Consider the following 22,350-nt stretch of genomic DNA (forward strand, 5'->3'; position numbering starts at 1 on the left):
TCTTTCTTTTTCTCTCTTTTTCTCTCTCTTTTTCTCTCTTTTTCTCTCTTTTTCTCTCTCTTCTCTCTCTCTTTTTCTCTCTTTTTCTCTCTTTTTCTCTTTCTTTCTTTCTCTCTTTTTCTCTCTTCTCTCTTTTTCTATCTCTTTCTCTCTCTCTTTCTTTTTTTCTCTCTCTTTTTCTCTCTCTCTTTCTCTTTTTCTCTCTTTTTCTCTCTCTCTTTTTCTCTCTTTTTTTTTTCTCTGTTTTTTTTACACAGGGTTTCACAAGGTTAAGGATTCCTACCTTTATTGGCAAGCTAAGAGCTGTTTCCTACATCAGCTCATTTGAAAGCATTTTTATTGTTATGAGACATCCAAGTAGGGAATAGGATGAAGTTGGAGCCATCTGCGGGCCAGCATTTTCATTTGATCAACTGACTTTATCTCGTTGACATCGTTATGCTGTACGAATGTGTTCCACACTTGAGTCATCCTGGGTATATATGATCTCAGATGGAGTGATGTTCTGGAGAAGGGTACAGCCAGAGTGAAGTTGCTGCTTTCTGCCCGTTTTGTGGCATAAAAGCTTATTTCACGCTGTCCTCGAAGTGGATCCAAGTGTGGTACTTTGACAATATTGGCCTTATACTTAACAGTAAGGCCACCCACATCTCTCCTATGTTGAAGGCTCTGCTGAAATGGCAGATATATCCAGGATGGGTCCAGGCGAGAGATGAGACGTCTTGCTCTGTTCTCTACTCTGTCAAGCAGTCGCAGATGAGAGGGGGGGCAGGCAAACCAAGAAAGTGGAGCATACTCGAGGTGCGAGCGTACTTGTGCCTCGTACAGAATCTTGCAACCCCTACTGTCAAACAGATGCAAGATACGGCGAAGTGCTGTAAGCTTCCTGGCTGCCTTGTTTGCAAGATTTACATGGGTCTTCATGGTTAGTTTAGAGTCAAATTTCACCCCAAGGATATCAACTTCTTCTCCAGGTGCCAACACCCTCCCATTCATCCTTACTACTGCACCAGCATTACCATCATGGTGCCTAGAGACGATCATTTGCATTTTCTCAGGTGCAAGTGTTACTTGCCATCTATTTCCCCAAGCTGATATAGCTCTAAGCTGGTGATTGATGTTGCTTAGAGCAGCTGGCATTTCTTCTCTTGGATAAGTGAATGTCAGTGTGCAGTCGTCTGCATATACATGTGATTCTGGGATGAGATGAAGAAGGTCGTTGAAGTAGACATTCCATAACAATGGTCCCAGCACGCTTCCTTGTGGAACACTTGCCTCAATAGGATGTCTTGCTGATTCCGTTCCATTGAAAACTACACTTAGAGATCTACCATGAAGGTAATCACTGAGGAGACATAGCGTAGAGCCTGCAATTCCCAGTGCTTGAAGTTTGCTAAGAGGCCCTGGTGCCACACCCAGTCGAAAGCGCCAGCAATGTCCAGTGCTACCACACAGCTGACTTTGGATTCATCCGGTGACTGGTGCCACTTAGTGGAAAGGTTTAACAACAGATCAGCAGCAGAGTAACCTTTCCTGAAGCCATATTGACAATCACAAAGTAGTGAGTGGTAGTCAAAAAACTATCATTTGTTTTGAGATTATTGTCTCAAGGATCTTACCAGTGATTGACAGGAGTGACACTGGTCTGTAGTTGCTGATTTCTGCTCTGCTCTTCTTTTTGTGAACAGGGACTACATTTGTCTCTTTCCATAGAGAGGGCCATTTACACTGTACTAGGCAGTGCTGGGACAAAATATGGCATTTTTAATAATAAGAGGTTTTTACAAAGCAGTAGTGTTATAAGAAAAGCAGAGTATATGGAGAGTAAAAGAAAGGTGAAGAGAGTGGTGAGAGAGTGCAAAAGAAGAGCAGATGATACAGTGGGAGAGGCACTGTTAAGAAATTTTAATGAAAATAAGAAAAAATTTTGGAGTGAGTTAAACAAGTTAAGAAAGCCTAGGGAAAGTATGGATTTGTCAGTTAAAAACAGAGTAGGGGAGTTAGTAGATGGGGAGAGGGAGGTATTAGGTAGATGGCGAGAATATTTTGAGGAACTTTTAAATGTTGAGGAAGAAAGGGAGGCGGTAATTTCATGCACTGGTCAGGGAGGCATACCTTCTTTTAGGAGTGAAGAAGAGCAGAATGTAAGTGTGGGGGAGGTACGCGAGGCATTACGTAGAATGAAAGGGGGTAAAGCAGCTGGAACTGATGGGATCATGACAGAAATGTTAAAAGCAGGGGGGGATATAGTGTTGGAGTGATTGGTACTTTTGTTTAATAAATGTATGAAAGAGGAGAAGGTACCTAGGGATTGGCAGAGAGCGTGTATAGTCCCTTTATATAAAGGGAAAGGGGACAAAAGAGATTGTAAAAATTATAGAGGAATAAGTTTATTGAGTATACCAGGAAAAGTGTACGGTAGGGATATAATTGAAAGAATTAGAGGTAAGACAGAATGTAGGATTGCGGATGAGCAAGGAGGTTTCAGAGTGGGTAGGGGATGTGTAGATCAAGTGTTTACATTGAAGCATATATGTGAACAGTATTTAGATAAAGGTAGGGAAGTTTTATTGCATTTATGGATTTAGAAAAGGCATATGATAGAGTGGATAGAGGAGGAATGTGGCAGATGTTGCAAGTATATGGAATAGTTGGTAAGTTACTAAATGCTGTAAAGAGTTTTTATGAGGATAGGCTCAGGTTAGGGTGTGTAGAAGAGAAGGAGACTACTTCCCGGTAAAAGTAGGTCTTAGACAGGGATGTGTAATGTCACCATGGTTGTCTAATATATTTATAGATAGGGTTGTAAAAGAAGTAAATGCTTGGGTGTTCGGGAGAGGGGTAGAATTAAATTATGGGGAATCAAATTCAAAATGGGAATTGATAGTTACTTTTTGCTGATGATACTGTGCTTATGGGAGATTCTAAAGAAAAATTGCAAAGGTTAGTGGATGAGTTTGGGAATGTGTGTAAAGGTAGAAAGTTGAAAGTGAACATAGAAAAGAGTAAGGTGATGAGGGTATCAAATAATTTCGATAAAGAAAAATTGGATATCAAATTGGGGAGGAGGAGTATGGAAGAAGTGAATGTTTTCAGATACAGTGGACCCCCGGTTAACGATATTTTTTCACTCCAGAAGTATGTTCAGGTGCCAGTACTGACCGAATTTGTTCCCTTAAGGAATATTGTGAAGTAGATTAGTCCATTTCAGACCCCCAAACATACACGTACAAACGCACTTACATAAATACACTTACATAATTGGTCGCATTTGGAGGTGATCGTTATGCGGGGGTCCACTGTACTTGGGAGTTGACGTGTCGGCGGATGGATTTATGAAGGATGAGGTTAATCATAGAATTGATGGGGGAAAAAAGATGAGTGGTGCATTGAGGTATATGTGGAGTCAAAAAACATTATCTATGGAGGCAAAGAAGGGAATGTATGAAAGTATAGTAGTACCAACACTCTTATATAGGTGTGAAGCTTGGGTGGTAAATGCAGCAGCGAGGAGACGGTTGGAGGCAGTGGAGATGTCCTGTCTAAGGGCAATGTGTGGTGTAAATATTATGCAGAAAATTCGGAGTGTGGAAATTAGGAAAAGGTGTGGACTTAATAAAAGTATTAGTCAGAGGGCAGAAGAGGGGTTATTGAGGTGGTTTGGTCATTTAGAGAGAATGGATCAAAGTAGAATGACATGGAAAGCATATAAATCTATAGGGGAAGGAAGGTGAGGTAGGGGTCGTCCTCGAAAGGGTTGGAGAGAGGGGGTAAAGGAGGTTTTGTGGGCAAGGGTCTTGGACTTCCAGCAAGCGTGCGTGAGCATGTTAGATAGGAGTGAATGGAGACGAATGGTACTTGGGACCTGACGATCTGTTGGAGTGTGAGCAGGGTAATATTTAGTGAAGGGATTCAGGGAAACCGGTTATTTTCATATAGTCGGACTTGAGTCCTGGAAATGGGAAGTACAATGCCTGCACTTTAAAGGAGTGGTTTGGGATATTGGCAGTTTGGAGGGATGTGTTGTGTATCTTTATACGTATATGCTTCTAAACTGTTGTATTCTGAGCACCTCTGCAAAAACAGTGATTATGTGTGAGTGTGGTGAAAGTGTTGAATGATGATGAAAGCATTTTCTTTTTGGGGATTTTCTTTCTTTTTTGGGTCACCCTGCCTCGGTGGGAGACGGCCGACTTATTGAAAAAAAAAAAATTCCTTTTAGTTTTGATTATATATTTGCAGTATAAACTTAAGGAAAATTTTGAAATTGGGCACCTGTTGTTGACTCAGGTGGTGGAGAGTGTGGATTTCTGGCATAAGCTTCAGTGGCTCTTAACAGCCCTAGCTACATGAACTTATCATATACTTTCTTTTTGGACTTGTCAAGGACATAACTATTCTTTTCATATATTCGCATTGCCAATCACAAAATTATGCATAGCATCATTTTCAGGAATGTAACCTCTGTGATATGTGGGAATTTACAGTAGTACAATACTTGTTTCTTGTGATGTTATTATGGAACCTTAGGAAATTACTTTTTTCTATGCAGTATCTTCTATTTATTTCGTTTTAGCAATTTTTGTATAATCTTTGAATATTTTTTCTTCAGTGATGTTATATTGATTAGTCTTCTGTAAATAATTATGTTTTCCCTTTCATTCATTTCAGGAAAACTTTCTTGTGTCTATGGATCCACACCTTCTTGATATTGAGACTAGCGATGTTAGTCTTACGAATGCACTAAGTAAAGCTCTCAGGTAATTTAATTTGGTATTTATGCATAGAAATACAGTGGAACCTTGGCTTACGTGTCTAATCAATTTCAGAAGCTAGCTCGTAACTCAATTTACTCTTTTTTTTTTTTTTTTTTTTTTTTCAACAAGTCGGTCATCTCCCACCGAGGCAGGGTGACCCAAAAAAGAAACAAAATCCCCAAAAAGAAAATACTTTCATCATCATTTAACACTTTCACCACACTCGCACATTATCACTGCTTTTGCAGAGGTGCTCAGAATACAACAGTTTAGAAGCATATATGTATAAAGATACACAATATATCCCTCCAAACTGCCAATATCCCAAACCCCTCCTTTAAAGTGCAGGCATTGTACTTCCCATTTCCAGGACTAAAGTCCGACTATATGAAAATAACCGGTTTCCCTGAATCCCTTCACTAAATATTACCCTGCTCACGCTCCAACAGATCGTCAGGTCCCAAGTATCATTCGTCTCCATTCACTCCTATCTAATACGCTCATGCACGCTTGCTGGAAGTCCAAGCCCCTTGCCCACAAAACCTCCTTTACCCCCTCTTTCCAACCCTTTCGAGGACGACCCCTACCCCTCCTTCCTTCCCCTATAGATTTATATGCTTTCCGTGTCATTCTACTTTCATCCATTCTCTCTAAATGACCAAACCACCTCAACAATCCCTCTTCTGCCCTCTGACTAATGCTTTTATTAACTCCACACCTTCTCCTAATTTCCACACTCCGAATTTTCTGCATAATATTTACACCACACATTGCCCTTAGACAGGACATCTCCACTGCCTCCAACCGTCTCCTCGCTGCTGCATTTACCACCCAAGCTTCACATCCATATAAGAGTGTTGGTACTACTATACTTTCATACATTCCCTTCTTTGCCTCCATAGATAACGTTTTTTGACTCCACATATACCTCAACGCACCACTCACCTTTTTTTCCCTCATCAATTCTTTGATTAACCTCATCCTTCATAAATCCATCCGCCGACACGTCAACTCCCAAGTATCTGAAAACATTCACTTCTTCCATACTCCTCCTCCCCAATTTGATATCCAATTTTTCTTTATCTAAATCATTTGATACCCTCATCACCTTACTCTTTTCTATGTTCGCTTTCAACTTTCTACCTTTACACACATTCTCAAACTCATCCACTAACCTTTGCAATTTTTCTTTAGAATCTCCCATAAGCACAGTATCATCAGCAAAAAGTAACTGTGTCAATTCCCATTTTGAATTTGATTCCCCGTAATTTAATCCCACCCCTCTCCCGAACACCCTAGCATTTACTACTTTTACAACCCCATCTATAAATATATTAAACAATCATGGTAACATTACACATCCCTGTCTAAGACCTACTTTTACCGGGAAGTATTCTCCCTCTCTTCTACACACCCTAACCTGAGCCTCACTATCCTCATAAAAGCTCTTTACAGCATTTAGTAACTTACCACCTATTCCATAAACTTGCAACATCTGCCACATTGCTCCTCTATCCACTCTATCATATGCCTTTTCTAAATCCATAAATGCAATAAAAACTTCCCTACCTTTATCTAAATACTGTTCACATATATGCTTCAATGTAAACACTTGATCTACACATCCCCTACCCACTCTGAAGCCTCCTTGCTCATCCGCAATACTACATTCTGTCTTACCTCTAATTCTTTCAATTATAACTCTGCCGTATACTTTTCCTGGTATACTCAGTAAACTTATTCCTCTATAATTTTTACAATCTCTTTTGTCCCCTTTCCCTTTATATAAAGGGACTATACATGCTCTCTGCCAATCCCTAGGTACCTTCCCCTCTTTCATACATTTATTAAACAGAAGTACCAACCACTCCAACACTATATCCCCCCTGCTTTTAACATTTCTGTCGTGATCCCATCAGTTCCAGCTGCTTTACCCCCTTTCATTCTACGTAATGCCTCACGTACCTCCACCACACTTACATTCTGCTCTTCACTCCTAAAAGATGGTATACCTCCCTGGCCAGTGCATGAAATTACTGCCTCCCTTTCTTCCTCAACATTTAAAAGTTCCTCAAAATATTCTCGCCATCTACCTAATACCTCCCTCTCCCCATCTACTAACTCCCCTACTCTGTTTTTAACAGACAAATCCATACTTTCCCTAGGCTTTCTTAACTTGTTTAACTCACTCCAAAATTTTTTCTTATTTTCATTAAAATTTCTTGACAGTGCCTCTCCCACTCTTTCATCTGCTCTCCTTTTGCACTCTTTCACCACTCTCTTCACCTTTCTTTTACTCTCCATATACTCTGCTCTTCTTATAACACTTCTGCTTTGTAAAAACCTCTCGTAAGCTACCTTTTTCTCTTTTATCACACCCTTTACTTCATCATTCCACCAATCACTCCTCTTTCCTCCTGCCCCCACCCTCCTATAACCACAAACTTCTCCCCCACATTCTAATACTGCATTTTTAAAACTATTCCAACCCTCTTCAACCCCCCCACTACTCATCTTTGCACTAGCCCACCTTTCTGCCAATAGTCGCTTATATCTCCCCCGAACTTCCTCCTCCCTTAGTTTATACACTTTCACCTCCCTCTTACTTGTTGTTGCCACCTTCCTCTTTTCCCATCTATCTCTTATTCTAACTGTATCTACAACTAAATAATGATCTGATATATCAGTTGCCCCTCTATAAACATGTACATCCTGGAGCCTACCCATCAACCTTTTATCCACCAATACATAATCTAACAAACTACTTTCATTACGTGCTACATCATACCTTGTATATTTATTTATCCTCTTTTTCATAAAATATGTATTACTTATTACCAAATTTCTTTCTACACATAGCTCAATTAAAGGCTCCCCATTTACATTTACTCCTGGCACCCCAAATTTACCTACTACTCCCTCCATAACATTTTTACCCACTTCAGTATTGAAATCCCCAACCACCATTACTCTCACACTTCATTCAAAGCTCCCCACGCATTCACTCAACATTTCCCAGAATCTCTCTCTCTCTCCTCTACACTTCTCTCTTCTCCAGGTGCATATACGCTTACTATAACCCACTTTTCACATCCAATCTTTATTTTACTCCACATAATCCTTGAATTTATGCATTTGTAGTCCCTCTTTTCCTGCCATAGCTTATCCTTCAACATTATTGCTACTCCTTCTTTAGCTCTAACTCTATTTGAAACCCCTGACCTAATCCCATTTATTCCTCTCTATTGAAACTCTCCCACCCCCTTCAGCTTTGTTTCACTTAAAGCCAGGACATCCAGTTTCTTCTCATTCATAACATCCACAATCATCTCTTTCTTATCATTTGCTCAACATCCACGCACATTCACTCCAACAGCTCATCAGGTCCCAAAAACCATTCGTCTCCATTCACTCCTATCTAACACGCTCACGCACGCTTGCTGGAAGTCCAAGCCCCTCGCCCACAAAACTTCCTTGACCCCCACCCTCCAACCTTTTTGAGGATGACCCCCTATCCCGCCTTCCTTTCCCTATAGATTTATACGCTCTCCATGTCATTCTACTTTGATCCATTCTCTCTAAATGACCAAACCACCTCAACCTCACTTCAGCTCTCTGACTAATAGTTTTATTAACTCCACACCTTCTCCTAATTTCCACACTCCAAATTTTCTGCATAATATTTACACCACACATTGTCCTTAGACAGAACATCTCCACTGCCTCCAATCACCTCCTTGTTGCAGCATTTACAACCCAAGCTTCACACCCATATAAGAGAGTTAGTACCACTATACTTTCATACATTCCCTTCATTGCCTCCATAGATAACGTTTTTTTTTTTTTGTCTCCACACATACCTCAACGCACCACTCACCTTTTTTCCTTCATCAATTATATGGTTAACCTCATCCTTTATAAATCCATGCGCTGACACGTCAACTCCCAAATATCTGAAAACATCTACTTCTTCCATACTCCGTCTCTCCAATGTGATATCCAATTTTTCTTCGTCTAAATCATTTGATACCCTCATAACCTTACTCTTATCTATGCTCATATTCAACTTTCTACCTTTACACACCTTCCTAAACTCATCCACTGACCTTTGCAACTTTTCTTTAAAATCTTCCTGAAGCACAGTATCATCAGCAAAAAGTAACTGTGTCAACTCCCATTTTGTATTTGATTCCCCATAATTTAATCCCACCCCTCTCCCCAACACCCTAGCATTTACTTCTTTTAAGAGGAAGTAGTAGGTTGGTAGATGGCAACCACCCAGGGAGGTACTACCGTCCTGCCAAGTGAGTGGAAAACAAAAGCCTGTAATTGTTTTACATGATGGTAGGATTGCTGGTGTCTTTTTTCTGTTTCATAAACATGCAAGATTTCAGGTACATCTTGCTACTTCTACTTACACTTAGGTCACACTACACATGTCCAGGTTTATGTATACACACTCATCTGAGTTTTCTTTGATTTTATCTTAATAGTTCTTGTTCTTATTGCTTTTTCTTTTATATCCATGGGGAAGTGGAATAAATATCTTTACTCCGTAAGCCATGCGTGTTGTTAAAGTTAACTAAAATGCCGGGAACAATGGGCTAGTAACTCATTTTCCTGTATAGCCTACTGTCAACATTTCTATCTGCTTCATTTATTGACTGTTTCTAATTTACACAAATTATGTACAATTACTGTAGATGCTATTAGAATTCTTGCAGTCTACATACGTGGAATTCCTCAAAACGAAGTATTGGGTTTGGTGGTGTCTTGCAAGACTTTCAGATATATCTTGTGTGTGTGTGTGTGTGTGTGTGTGTGTGTGTGTATGTGTGTGTGTATGTGTGTATGTGTGTATGTGTGTGTGTGTGTGTATGTGTGTGTGTGTGTGTGTGTGTGTGTGTGTGTGTGTGTGTGTGTGTGTGTGTGTGTGTGTGTGTGTGTGTGTGTGTGTGCGTGCTCACACAATCTCTTCTGAGCCTCTGTCTGTTTTTTCAATAGAAGGAATTAGTGTTAGGTAGTGATTGTGGTTACCAGGCTGCAAGTGAAATGGAATTTGTCACTGAAGTGTTGTACATGAGAGTTGACTAGGTTTCAAGTGCTATTATGGCCCTTCTCTAAACTGACATTTGTCTCAAACCTTTGTAATTCCACATCAGAATCACTGTTCTCACTGTTAGTGTTCATAGGTACTAACAAGTGGTAAATTGTGATGGGAGTGAGGGATTCACATTAGGAAGCCAACATTAACATTGGCATAATGCAGGAATTTTTGTATGCAGCATACACTCAGTGTGCAGACCCATTCTCATGTTCAGGCTTAAATTTGCCACTTGCAGCAAATTTGAAAGCACCATGAGTTATGCATACTAGTATGTCAACGTTAATAACCCTTTCACTTCTGTCTTTCAAAATTTAAAATTCTATTGGTGTCACAATTAAAAAATAAAGCATTTTTCTTAAAAAAGAACACATTTTTCTGTGTGTAATAAAACAAAACCAAAAATCTTGTCAGTACTAACCAAGATATGAAGGCATGTAGTTAAGTCATCAGTCCTATGATGTTAACATTAGTGATTGCTCTCAGCTGTATATTACATCATTTCCACTTTTTTTTGGTGTTCTCAAAATTTTAACTATTTCAAGTAACTTTTGTGGGCTATGATACTTATGCCCATTTCTTCTTGTCTGTAGCAGAAAGTGATCATCATACCTCAGACAAGAGGGTATTCATGATCGGTACAGTGGCACACATGTTTTGCGGGTAGTGTGATGTGCTATTTCTGTATTAGTATTTGTTTGATCAACAGAAGTGGGCATATGACAGTCTGTTCCCAGTCTTAATTTGGTACATATTGTATGCATTCACTAGTGTAATGTCAGTAAGATGGGGGAAGGGTTTTATGTACCATTTGTAACTCTTTTGAACATAGCAAACCAATCTGCATGTCACATTTGTCCACTGAATGGATATTATTCATGTAATATATCACAGCAGCTGGTCTCACAATGAGTTGATTCTTTTCTCTATTCACCTTTCCTTTTTCTCTCATTTTGTGCTCGTAGAGTGTTGTCAGCAATTTCACATTACATTTCTTTAAATTGCTGTGATATCATTGGCATGAAATACCTGCACTTCAACACCAATTCCTGTTGTGAACTTGGGCTTATGTTTTCATGTTCCATGCACTGTGCTACACATGTCTGTCATGGTCACCAATGGGAAGTCACTGTGTAAGGAGCTTGTGTACCAAGTATCAGTGTATAATGTATACCTCTTATTGAGATGGCCCCAATATTTTCCTCACCACATCACCAGAGATTTCTAATAACTTCCTTATATCTGTTGCTTGTTGGGTCTCATCTTGTCTGTGAAGTGTAGCACAGCAGCAGCAGCAGCAAGAAAAATTTGTTGATAGAAATGAGATCACTGAATGCCAGGGTACATTATAAGTGGTCCATCACCCATTATGTTGCAATATTTTAGTTATACACATGTGACATAAACATGATTGTGGCAAGGAGAGAGACATCTCAGCCACACTTGTGTCCTTCCACTTATGAAGTCATGATCGTGGTGAAAGATCCATGTTAGTCCTGTATACTGGTGGTATCTGTTGGTGTATACCACTTTTATTTTCATTGGGTTATCAAAATAGAATTCAAAGAAATTAAGTTTGCTGGTGCCATTTTAAGGGTACAATTTGGCTGGATTCCATTGTGTGTGTGTCATCAAATGGCTGGGGACTGGGCACAAATTGTACATCTTTCTCCGAGCCCCAGATGCAGTCTTGTGGTGGCAAGTAACTCCGGTATCATGGGCAGCTTCAGGTTTTCCAAGAATTTAAACGGGTTTTACTTAATTATAGGGAGTTTTAGATTCAGTATTTGTATTCATTATGTGTATTGTTACTTATAACTGTTGGTGGTATCATTTAGCAGTATCTGGGAGCAAGGAAGAATATTTAATTATTTTTTTTTTTCAACAAGTCGGCCGTCTTCCACCAAGGCAGGGTGACCCAAAAAGAAGGAAAATACTATAAAAGAAAATACATTTATTCTTTTTGTTTTTAGTAAGCTCTACGGGAAAAAGGGGTTACTAGCTCATTGGTCCCGGCATTTTAATTGACTTTCAGTGTGCATGGCTTACAGAGGAAAGATTCTTATTCTACTTCCCCATGGATATGAAAGGAAAAGCAGTAAGAATAAGAACTATTAAGATAAAATCAAAGAAAACTCAAATGAGTGTGTATACATAAACATGTATATGCATGTGTAGTGTGACCTAAGTGTAAGTAGAAGTAAAAGATGTACCTGAAATCTTGCATGTTTATTACACAGAAAAAAGACATCAGCAATCCTACCATCATGTAAAACAAAATACAGGCTTCCTCTTTACACTCACTCAGTAGGACGGTAGTACCTCCCTGAGTGGTGGCTGTCTACCAACCTATACATATACATGTATATAAAAAAATATATAAAAAATTTAAAAATATATAAAAAATTTGGAGTGAGATAAACAAGTTGAGAAAGCCTAGGGAACGAATGGATTTGTCAGTTAAAAACAGAGTAGGGATATTAGTAGATGAGGAGCTGGAGGTATTGGGTAGATGGCAGGAATATTTTGAGGAACTTTGAAATGTAGATGAAGAAAGGGAGGCAGTAATTTCATGCACTGGTCTGGGAGGTATAACATCTTTTACGAGTGAAGAAGAGCAGGATGTGAGTGTGTGGGAGGTGCGTGAGGCATTACATAGAATGAAAGGGGGTAAAGCAGCAGGAACTGATGGGATCATGACAGAAATGTTAAAAGCAGGGGAGGGTGTAGTGTTGGAGTGGTTGGTATTTTTGTTTAATAAATGTATAAATAAATGTTATTTTATATAACCGGACTTGAGTCTTGGAAATGGGAAGTACAATGCCTGCACTCTAAAGGAGGGGTTTGGGATATTGGCAGTTTAGAGGGATATATTATGTATTTTTATACGTATGTACTTCTAAACTGTTGTATTCTGGGCACCTCTGCAAAAACAGTGATTATATGTGAGTGAGGTGAAAGTGTTGAATGATGAAAATATTTCCTTTTTGGGTCACCCTGCCTCAGTGGGAGATGGCTGACTTGTTGAGAAAAAAAATGTATGAAAGATGGGAAAGTACTTAGGGATTGGCAGAGAGCATGTATAGTTCCTTTATATAAAGGGAAGGGGGACAAAAGAGATTAAAAATTTATAGGGGAATAAGTTTACTGAGTATACCAGGTGAAGTGTACAGTAGGGTTATTATTGAAAGAATTAGAGGTAAGACAGAGAGTAGGATTGCAGATGAGCAGGGAGGCTTTAGAGTAGGCAGGGGATGTGTAGATCATTGAAGCATGTATTTGAACAGTATTTAGATAAAGGTAGGAAAGTTTTCATTGAATTTATGGATTTAGAAATGGCATATGATAGTGGATAGGGGAGCAATGTGGCAGATGTTACAAGTGTATGGAATAGCTAGTAAGTTACTAAATGCTGTAAGGAGTTTTTATGAGAATAGTGAGGCTCAGGTTAGGGTGTGTAGGAGAGGAGATTACTTCCCATAAAAAGTAGGTCTTAGACAGGGATGTATAATGTCACCATGGTTGTTTAATATATAGATGAAGTTGTGAAAGAAGTAAATGCTTGGGTGTTGGGGAGAGGGGTAGGATTAAATTATGGGGAATCAGGTACAAAATGGGAGTTGACAGTTACTTTTTGCTGATGATATTGTGTTTATGGGAGATTGTAAAGAAAAGTTGCAAAGGTTAGTGGACTAGTTTGGGAGGGTGTGTAAAGGCAGAAAGTTGAAAGTGAACATAGATAAGAGTAAGGTGATGAGGGTATCAAATGATTTAGATAAAAATTGGATATCACATTGGAGAGAGGGAGTATTGAAGAAGTGAATGTTTTCAGGTATTTGGGAGTTGGTGTGTCAGTGGATAGGTTTATGAAGGATGAGGTTACTAATAGAACTGATGAAGGAAAAAAGGTAAATGGGGCGTTGAGGTATTTGTGGAGACAAAAGACATTATGCATGGAGGCAAAGAAGGGAATGTATGAAATTACAGTGGTACCAACACTTATTTGGGTGTGAAGCTTGAGTTGTAAATGCTGCAGTGAGGAGGTGGCTGGAGGCAGTGGAGATGTCCTGTCTAAGGGCAATGTGTGGTGTAAATATTATGCAGAGAATTTATAGTGTGGACATCAGGAGAAGGTGTGGAGTTAATAAAAGTATTAGTCAGAGGGCTGAAGAGGGGTTGTTGAGGTGGTTTGGTCATTTAGAGAGAATGGATCAAAGTAGAATGACATGGAGAGCATATAAATCTGTAGGGGAAGGAAGGTGGATCAAGGGTCGCCCTCGATAAGGTTGGAGGGAGGGGGTAAAGGAGGTTTTGTGGGCGAGGGCCATGGACTTCCAGCAAGCGTGCATGAGCGTGTTACATAGGAGTAAATGGAGATGAATGGTTTTTGCGACCTGACGAGCTGTTGGAGTGTGAGCAGGGTAATATTTAGTGAAGGGATTCTGGGAAACTGGTTATTTTTATATAGCCAGACTTGAGTACTAGAAATGGTAAGTACAATGCCTACACTTTAATCCTTAAACTGTACAAGCAGATCTACATTCACATGCGTAGTGCTCCAAAATTAGATCTGTTTTTTTTTACATATTTTCAAATATAACAAAAAAAACATAGATCAAAGTTTTTTTTTACACTTTTTCAAATGTAAAAAAAGAAAAGATTATTTTTTTTTACATACAGTGGTCCCTCAATTATCGTCCATAATCCATTCCTGGAAGTGGGACTGTTATCGAAATGGACTATTTACGAATCAATTTTCTCCATAAGAAATAATGTAAATTCAATTAATCCGTTCCTGACACCCAGAAGTATTAAAACAAAAAATTTTTTTACGTGAAATATAGATGTAGTACATAAACAATACAGTGGCACATGATGAATTAAACATTAACAGAATAACACTCACCTTTATTGGTGATTCTTCTTTGTGTATGTAAGACTGGAGAACGAGACAGATTGGATGATTTACTGTTTAGAAGGGGAATCCCCTTCCATCAACACCTCGGGTACCAATTGCTTTTCTGGGGTTACTTCTCTTCTCTGTTTTTTAATGCCACTAGGACCACCTTGAAAGTCACTGGAGTCCTGTCTCGTAAAAAAACTGTCCAGAGAGCTCTGTTTCTGGCGTCTCTTTAAAACTTCCCTAAAATGGGCCAAGACTCTGTCACTGTACAAGTTGCTGATATGGCTTGCAACATCCTTCTCTGGGTGATGTTTCTCCATAAATCTTTCCATCCTACCCCACATTTAAAAAATCTCCTTAATTTCTGAAGAAGGCACCTTCCTCCATCTCTCTTCCTCCTCTGCAGCAAGATTCTGAGCTGCGATATGTTGCTCTTCCTGCTGAAGCTCTTGCAGCTCCTCAGTGGTTAGCTCTTCGTTGTGGTCCTCCACCAACTCTTCCATATCCTCCAAACTCACATCCAACCCCATGGAACTCCCCAGTGTGACAATAGAGTTTACAACTGACATAGGCTCATCAGGGGCTGCCTCAAACCCTTCAAAATCCCTCTTGTGGACACAATCTGGCCACAATTTTCTCCAAGCAGAGTTCAAAGTCCTGGTAGTCACTCCCTCCCAAGCCTTACCTATAAGGCTTATGCAATGGAGAATATTGAAGTGTTCTTTCCAAAAATCTCGTAGGGTCAAGTGAGTGTCTGAGGTCACATTCAAGCACCTTTCAAACATTGCTTTGGTGTAGTTTTTTTTAAAGTTTGAAATGACTTGCTGGGTCATCCGAGTTTGGAGGATAAGCAGGTGCATTGTCCATTACTTGGAGGCACTTGAGATCCAATTTCTTTTCCAGGAGGTAATTCTTCACACTAGGGCCAAACACTTCATTGAAGCACTCGACAAAAATGTCCCTTGTGACCCATGCCTTATTATTAGATCTCCAAAACACACACAATTTACTCTTCATAACATTGTTTTTCTTGAACACTCTGGGATTTTCAGAATGGTGCACTAATAACAGCTTCACTTTGAAATCCCCACTAGCATTAGCACAGAACATTAGCGTCAGCCTGTCTTTCATAGGCTTGTGTCCTGGCAGCGCCTTTTCTTCCTGAGTAATGTAGGTCCTCTTTGGCATTTTCTTAAAAAAGAGGCCTGTTTCATCATAATTGAACACTAGTTCAGGTTTCAGTCCTTCACTGTTTATGTACTCCTTGAATTCATGCACATATTTTTCTGCCGCCTTGTGGTCCGAACTGGCAACCTCACCATGCCTTACCACACTGTGTATGCCAGTACGCTTCTTAAATCTCTCAAACCAGCCTTTGCTGGCCTTAAATTCACTCGCATCACCACTAGTTGCAGGCAATTTCTTTACCAAATCGTCATGCAACTGCCTAGCCTTTTCGCAAATAAGCAACGTCATAAGACTATCTCTTGCTAATTGTTTCTCGTTTATCCACACCAATAATAACTTCTCAACATCTTCGAGTACTGGTGATCTCATTTTTGTCAGCATATTTACCCCCTTTGCAACAACAGTGTCCTTGATTTCGTTTTTCTTGGCTATGATGGAAGATATGGTTGTACGGGATTTGTTATACATCCTGGCCAGTTCTCCCACATGTACGCCACTATCATATTGTTCAATGATGTTTTTCTTAAATTGAATCATATTTCTCACCTTCTTTACCAAAGGCTTGGCACTAGGAGCTTTCTTTGGAGCCATGGTAGCTTATTTAGCACTTAAATAACTTGCAAGTACTAAAATAAATGGAATATTATGAAATATTTCGCTGGAGCACGTGAGGGGACCGTCGCTCACTGGTAAACAATGGCACACTGGCTGGGAAGGGAAGGCCCAGGCGGCTCAGAGCGTGAATACGCGTCCGGGACGAAGGACTATTAGCGAGTTACCGGACCATTTGCGAGCCAATATTTAGACGAAATAACAGGACTATTTCCGAAATGGACGACTTTCAGGCCGGACGATTATTGAGGGACCACTGTACTTCCAAATGTTGAAAAAACGTAGATCTACGTTTGGACAGTTTAAGGGTTAAAGGAGGGGTTTGGGATATTGGCAGTTTGGAGGGATATGTTATATATCTTTATAAAGTGGACCCTCAATCAACGGCATTAATCTGTTCCAGAGAGCTTGGTGTTAGTCGAATTTGCCGTTGGTCGAATTAATTTTCCCCATAATAAATAACAGAAATAGAATTAATCCGTTCCTGACACCCCAAAGTATGAAAAAAAAAGTTTTTTTTTTTTTACATGAAATAAACATTTCCCTACACCAAAATGAATGGGATATGCAAAATAAACAATAATTAAATGCCACTTACCTTTATTGTGGAGTTGTTGTTGAGTGATAAGACGGTAGAGGTGTTTTATTGTTTGGAAGGGGAATCAATCCCCTTCCATAAATACTTGAGGTACCATGTCCTTTGGTGGGGTTACTTCTCTTCTTGGTTTTTTAATGCCACTAGGACCAGCCTGAGAGTCACTGGGCCCCCGTCACACAAAATATCTGTCCAGAGAGCTCTGTTTCTCACGTGCCCTTAGGATTTCACTAAAATGGGACACGAGTGTCATTGTACATGTTGCCAATACGGCTTGCAACTTCTGTGACAGGATAAAATTAATAAATGCTTGTACCTTTGTAAACATTGAACACATTTCCCTAATCCTTGACGAAGTCATCTTCCTCTGTCTCTCTTCATCCTGCTCTGAAGAACATTCCTGAGATGTGATCTGTTACTGTTGCACCTGAAGCTCCTGCAGGTCTGCAGTGGTTAGTTCTTCCTCGTCGTTCTGCACCAACTCTTCCACATCCTCGCCACAAACCTCCAACCCCATGGACTTTCCCAATGAAACAATAGCTTCCACTACTGGCACAGCCTCCTGAGGGTTAGCCCCAAATCCTTCAAAATCCCTCTTCTAAACATTCTGGCCACAATTTCCTCCAAGCAGAGTTCAAGGTCCTCTTAGTCACTCCCTCCCAAGCCTTACCTGTAAGGTTTACACAACTGAGGATATTGAAGTGATCTTTCCAAAACTCTCTTAGGGTCAATTGAGTGTCTGAGGTCACTTCAAAGCACTTTTGAAACACTGCTTTTGTGTAGAGCTTTTTTGAAGTTTGAAATGACCTGCTGGTCCATGGGCTGGAGGAGAGGAGTTGTATTAGGACGCAAAAACTTCACCTTAACGAAACCAAACTTCCCTGCAATTTCCTCTTGCAAATTGTGAGGATGAGCAGGAGCATTGTCCATTACCAGGAGGCACTTGAGTGACAATTTCTTTTCCTGGAGGTATTTTATCACAGTGGGGCCAAACACACCATAAAACCAGTCCAAGAAAAATTCCCTGGTGACCCATGCCTTACTGTTTGATCTCCACAGCACACACAAATTACCCTAGACGATATTGTTTTTCCTGAACACAATGGGAGTCCCAGAGTGATAAACCACTAGAGGCTTCACTTTGCAATCACCACTAGCATTACTACACAACATTAATATCAGCCTGTCTTTCATAGGCTTATGTCCTGGGAGCGCCTTTTCCTCCTGAGTAATGTAGGTCCTGTTTGGCATTTTCTTCCAAAACAGGCCTGTTTTGTCACAATTAAACACTTGTTGGGGTTTTAAGTTTTCAGTCTCTGTGTATTCCTTAAAGTCGTTAACATATTTTTCAGGCCTGCTCTGTGGCCTCATGACTCCAGTCTCTTCCAACCTTTTCTTGAAGCTCTTAATAATCTTGCCCCTTCCATTAAGTTTAAAGCTGAATGGGAATCTAATTCCTTGCTTCCTTTCCTTGATGTCCATGTCCACCGCTCAGATACAGGTTTTTCCTTTTCCGTTTATCGTAAACCTATGCACAGTGGCATGTACATTCACTACTTTTCCTATCATGCTTTCCCTGTCAAGAAAAGTGTTCTTATCTCCCTCTTTCTCCGTGCCCTCCGCATCTGTGATCCTCAGTTCCTTCCAGCAGAAATTTCCGCTCTTCATAATTTGTTTTCCCGTCTTGGCTACCCTTCCCATTTCATAGACTCTGCCCTCTCACTTGCTAAATGCAATTTCTTCTCTCCCAAACTCTCTACTCCTGGGAACTCTTCTATCCTCTGCCTTCCCTACATTTCCGGTCTTTCTAATCTCAACAATTCTCTCCGTCCCTTAGACATCAAGCTTACCTTCCGCCAGACTAACACTCTTCGCACTAATCTCGTTCATACCTCTCCTCCCTCTACAGATGTTCCTGGTGTCTACTCTATTTCTTGCTCCTCCTGTCCTCTTCGATACTTCGGAGAAACTGGTCGATCTCTTTCTGACAGGCTTAGGGAGCACAAAAATAGTGTTAGGCTTGCCGACACTAACAATGCTCTTTTCTGTCACGTCAGAGATCATAGCCATCCTATTGACTGGTCTTCTGCTAAAACTTTCTTCCCTACTTCCAACTCGAACAGTCGCCGTCTAGTTGAATCCTCTCTAATACACAACTTTCCTTGTATGAACCTTAACCCTGGCTTCGTCTCTGTAGATGCCTTCCTCTCCCACTACATTATAAAATGCTCCAAACTTCAGAACACCCGTGACTTAACCTGACTCCTCATTTTTTCTTTTTCTTTTTCTCCCTCTTCCCCTTTCCTCTTTCCTTTTCTCCTCTGGGTTGTCTTTCTCTCTTCTGTCTCGTGTTTCTGTTCCTTCTTCATTTATTTCACCACTTCCCCTTTCACGCACCTCTGTGCGCTTGCTCTCCCTCAGTGGGCACCTAGCTCTCTTGCAGTGCTCCCCTTCCTTTGTATTTGACTGGGTCGTCCTCCTTATTTCCCACTTCTACCACTACCACTACTACTACCTCTTCTACTACTACTACTGCTACTACAACTACTGATGAAATTAAGACACTTGTGCGACGTCTGGCTGTCTTTGTTGTGGACATTTCGCCATCCAGTGGCTGGCTGGATGACGAAACGTCTGCGATAGGGATGCCCGGGTGTTGCGCGTGTCTTAATTTCATCTTGTCAGTATTATATACTATTCTTGTACTACTACTACTACTACTACCACCACCTCTTCCTGCCTATATATAGCCGTCCTGCTCCACTTCTGGTTAGTGTGGCTTTGTCAATGGTCCAAGTCGACCGAAACGTCGTCGTAAGCTTCTCTCTTTTATGTGCGGGTTATTTGTGTATCGTTCCAGCCACGGTATTGTGCCTTTTTTTGTTATCAATAACAGTCTCTCTACCTCTTCAATTATTTGCGGTCTCTGTTTTGGAAACATACTTGAACCTTTCACAACAACACTTGATTGCCTTTCTGTTTGCCAAGATAGTACTGATGGTTGAATGTGATTTGTTGTATTGCCTTTCCAACTCAGACATACTCACTCCACTCTCGTGTTATTCAATTATCTCTTTCTTCATTTCCATCATAATTCTCACCCTTTTTAACACAGGCTTGGCACTAGGAGCTTTCTTGGGGCCCATGGTGGCTTATTTAGCAGTTACAAGCACTAAAAACACTGGAATAATCCAAAATATATGGCAGTCACACGTGGAATCGACCACAACAGCTTGTAAACAATGGCACACTGACTCTTGGAGTGGCTAGGCCGGCTCAGGCCGCGCTCCCAGCTCATGGACGCATTCCGGATGAACGTTGTTGGTAGAGTTTTTCGCCATTGGTAGAGTCATTTTGTTTTTTTACACCAAAATGCGCCGTTAGACAAATTTGCCATTATTTAATGCTGCCGTTAGTTGAGGGTCCACTGTATACGCTTTTTAAACTGTTGTATCTGGGCACCTCTGCAAAGACAGTGATTATGTATGAGTGAGGTGAAAGTGTTGAATGATGATGAAAGTATTTTCTTTTTGGGGAATTTTTCTTTTTGGGTCGCCCTGCCTTGGTGGGAGATGGCCGACTTGTTGAAAGAAAAAAAAAAAATTTTGTGCTGCTATATGACTATTTCTGATTGTTAAATGTTTTCCTCTATTCAGTTTTTTTTTTTATGACACTAAGACTACAGATCAGTCTATATTTTGTGGTCAAAATCTTAGTATTTTAGAACTCATTGTTGTGTTATTGTATTTTCCTGCTTTGTTTCAGAAAAATCTAGTACAGTACCTGCAAGGAAAAAGAGCATGCTATGTAATGCTTATAAAGCTATAGTTTAAATAGATTTATTTTTTCAACAAAGTGGCCATATCTTTCCAAGATATGGCCACTTTGCCAGGAGGCAAGGGATTAGTCCCTTGCACCCGGCATTTTAGTCGCCTCTTATAACATGCTTGGCTTATGGAGGAAGAATTCTGTTCTACTTTCCCATGGAGATAATAGGAAATAAGAACAAGAATTACTAAGAAAACCCAGAGGAGTGTGTAAATATAAAGACGTGTACGTGTAGTGTCACCCAAGTTTAAGTAGAAGTAGCAAGATATACCTGTTATCCCATGTGTTTATGAGACAGAAAAAAAAAACGCCAGCAATCCTACCATCGTGTAAAACACCAGAAAATAATTGTGGTGGTATTACTTGTTATTATAAGTTTGTATATTTTGTTAACACATTCATGAGTGGCGTTGTATTTCAGATTCGCAACACGTACTGGAAGAAAAGTAAGCCGAGCCTTTAGCTTCAATAAGTCTCCTAGTAAATTAAAGAGAGCTGTCTCCACAGTGATGAGTCCATTTGGTACACTTCCACAACAATCATCCATGAGAGGAGCTACAAGTGTTAACAATCTAGCTGTGAGTACTAGAATTTCTATAAAGTGAACACATTTAATTTTAGACATTGATTCATTTTTATGAGATGTTGATAATAATTTATTGCCATAAATGTTTTGTTTAGATACAGTATGTTCTATTTTGCACAGTAGTTCTTTGAGTTAAATGTAAAGAACTGCTACAGTCAGATTTCTGTGGCAGTTGGTTTACACAGAACAAGAAGTAGAAGAGTCATACTATTACTAAAAAATTGAAGGAGAAATTTAAAAATATATTAATTAGGGGCATCGACACTGGGAGTATGCATTAACCCTTTGACTGTCGCAAGCCCCTTTCTGAAACTGTCATTCTATGTTGAAAAATTTTTGGAAAAAAAAAAATATTTTTTCTTATGAAATTATAATCTTTTCCTGATGGTAATGACACCAAAAGTGTGAAATTTGATCGAAAACTTAAGGAATTATGCTCCTGTGAAGTCAGCGATCTCAGCAACATACGCATCGGCGATTTTGCCGAATTTGAGCCCTATTTTTGGCCAATTCCATTGTTCCAGTTGACCAAACTCATAGCTATTTCTTTAGAACTCTATTTTTTCTATCAATTGAGTATAAGAAACCTCCAATTTACCGATTTCAACTACCCAGTAAAGTGGTCAGAAATTGGTAATTTGGCCAATTTCACGCAAATTAAAAAAGATGCCAATTTCAAAATACAGTCCAGAGTAAACAATGCAGACATTCTTGGCATTAAAATAACATATCCTCTGTTCATTAGTCATGTCTCTAGGCCCCTCTTATATTACTCTT

At 39.9% G+C, this 22,350-nt stretch overlaps 1 protein-coding gene across 5 annotated transcripts in view; it reads left to right on the top strand.

Moving 5' to 3' along the window:
• pbl (epithelial cell transforming 2 pebble) overlaps positions 1-22,350 on the top strand; it is a 233,775-nt gene that overhangs the window by 188,608 nt on the left and 22,817 nt on the right. For all 5 annotated transcript variants that reach the window (XM_053780057.2, XM_053780056.2, XM_053780055.2 and 2 more), the window contains 2 exons: positions 4,672-4,760; positions 21,409-21,565. In XM_053780057.2, the coding sequence (XP_053636032.1) occupies positions 4,672-4,760; positions 21,409-21,565 (246 nt within the window). The remainder of the gene's footprint in view (positions 1-4,671; positions 4,761-21,408; positions 21,566-22,350) is intronic.

Source organism: Cherax quadricarinatus, chromosome 27 (genome assembly GCF_038502225.1).
Source record: "Cherax quadricarinatus isolate ZL_2023a chromosome 27, ASM3850222v1, whole genome shotgun sequence".
NCBI classification, from domain to species: Eukaryota; Metazoa; Arthropoda; class Malacostraca; order Decapoda; family Parastacidae; genus Cherax; species Cherax quadricarinatus.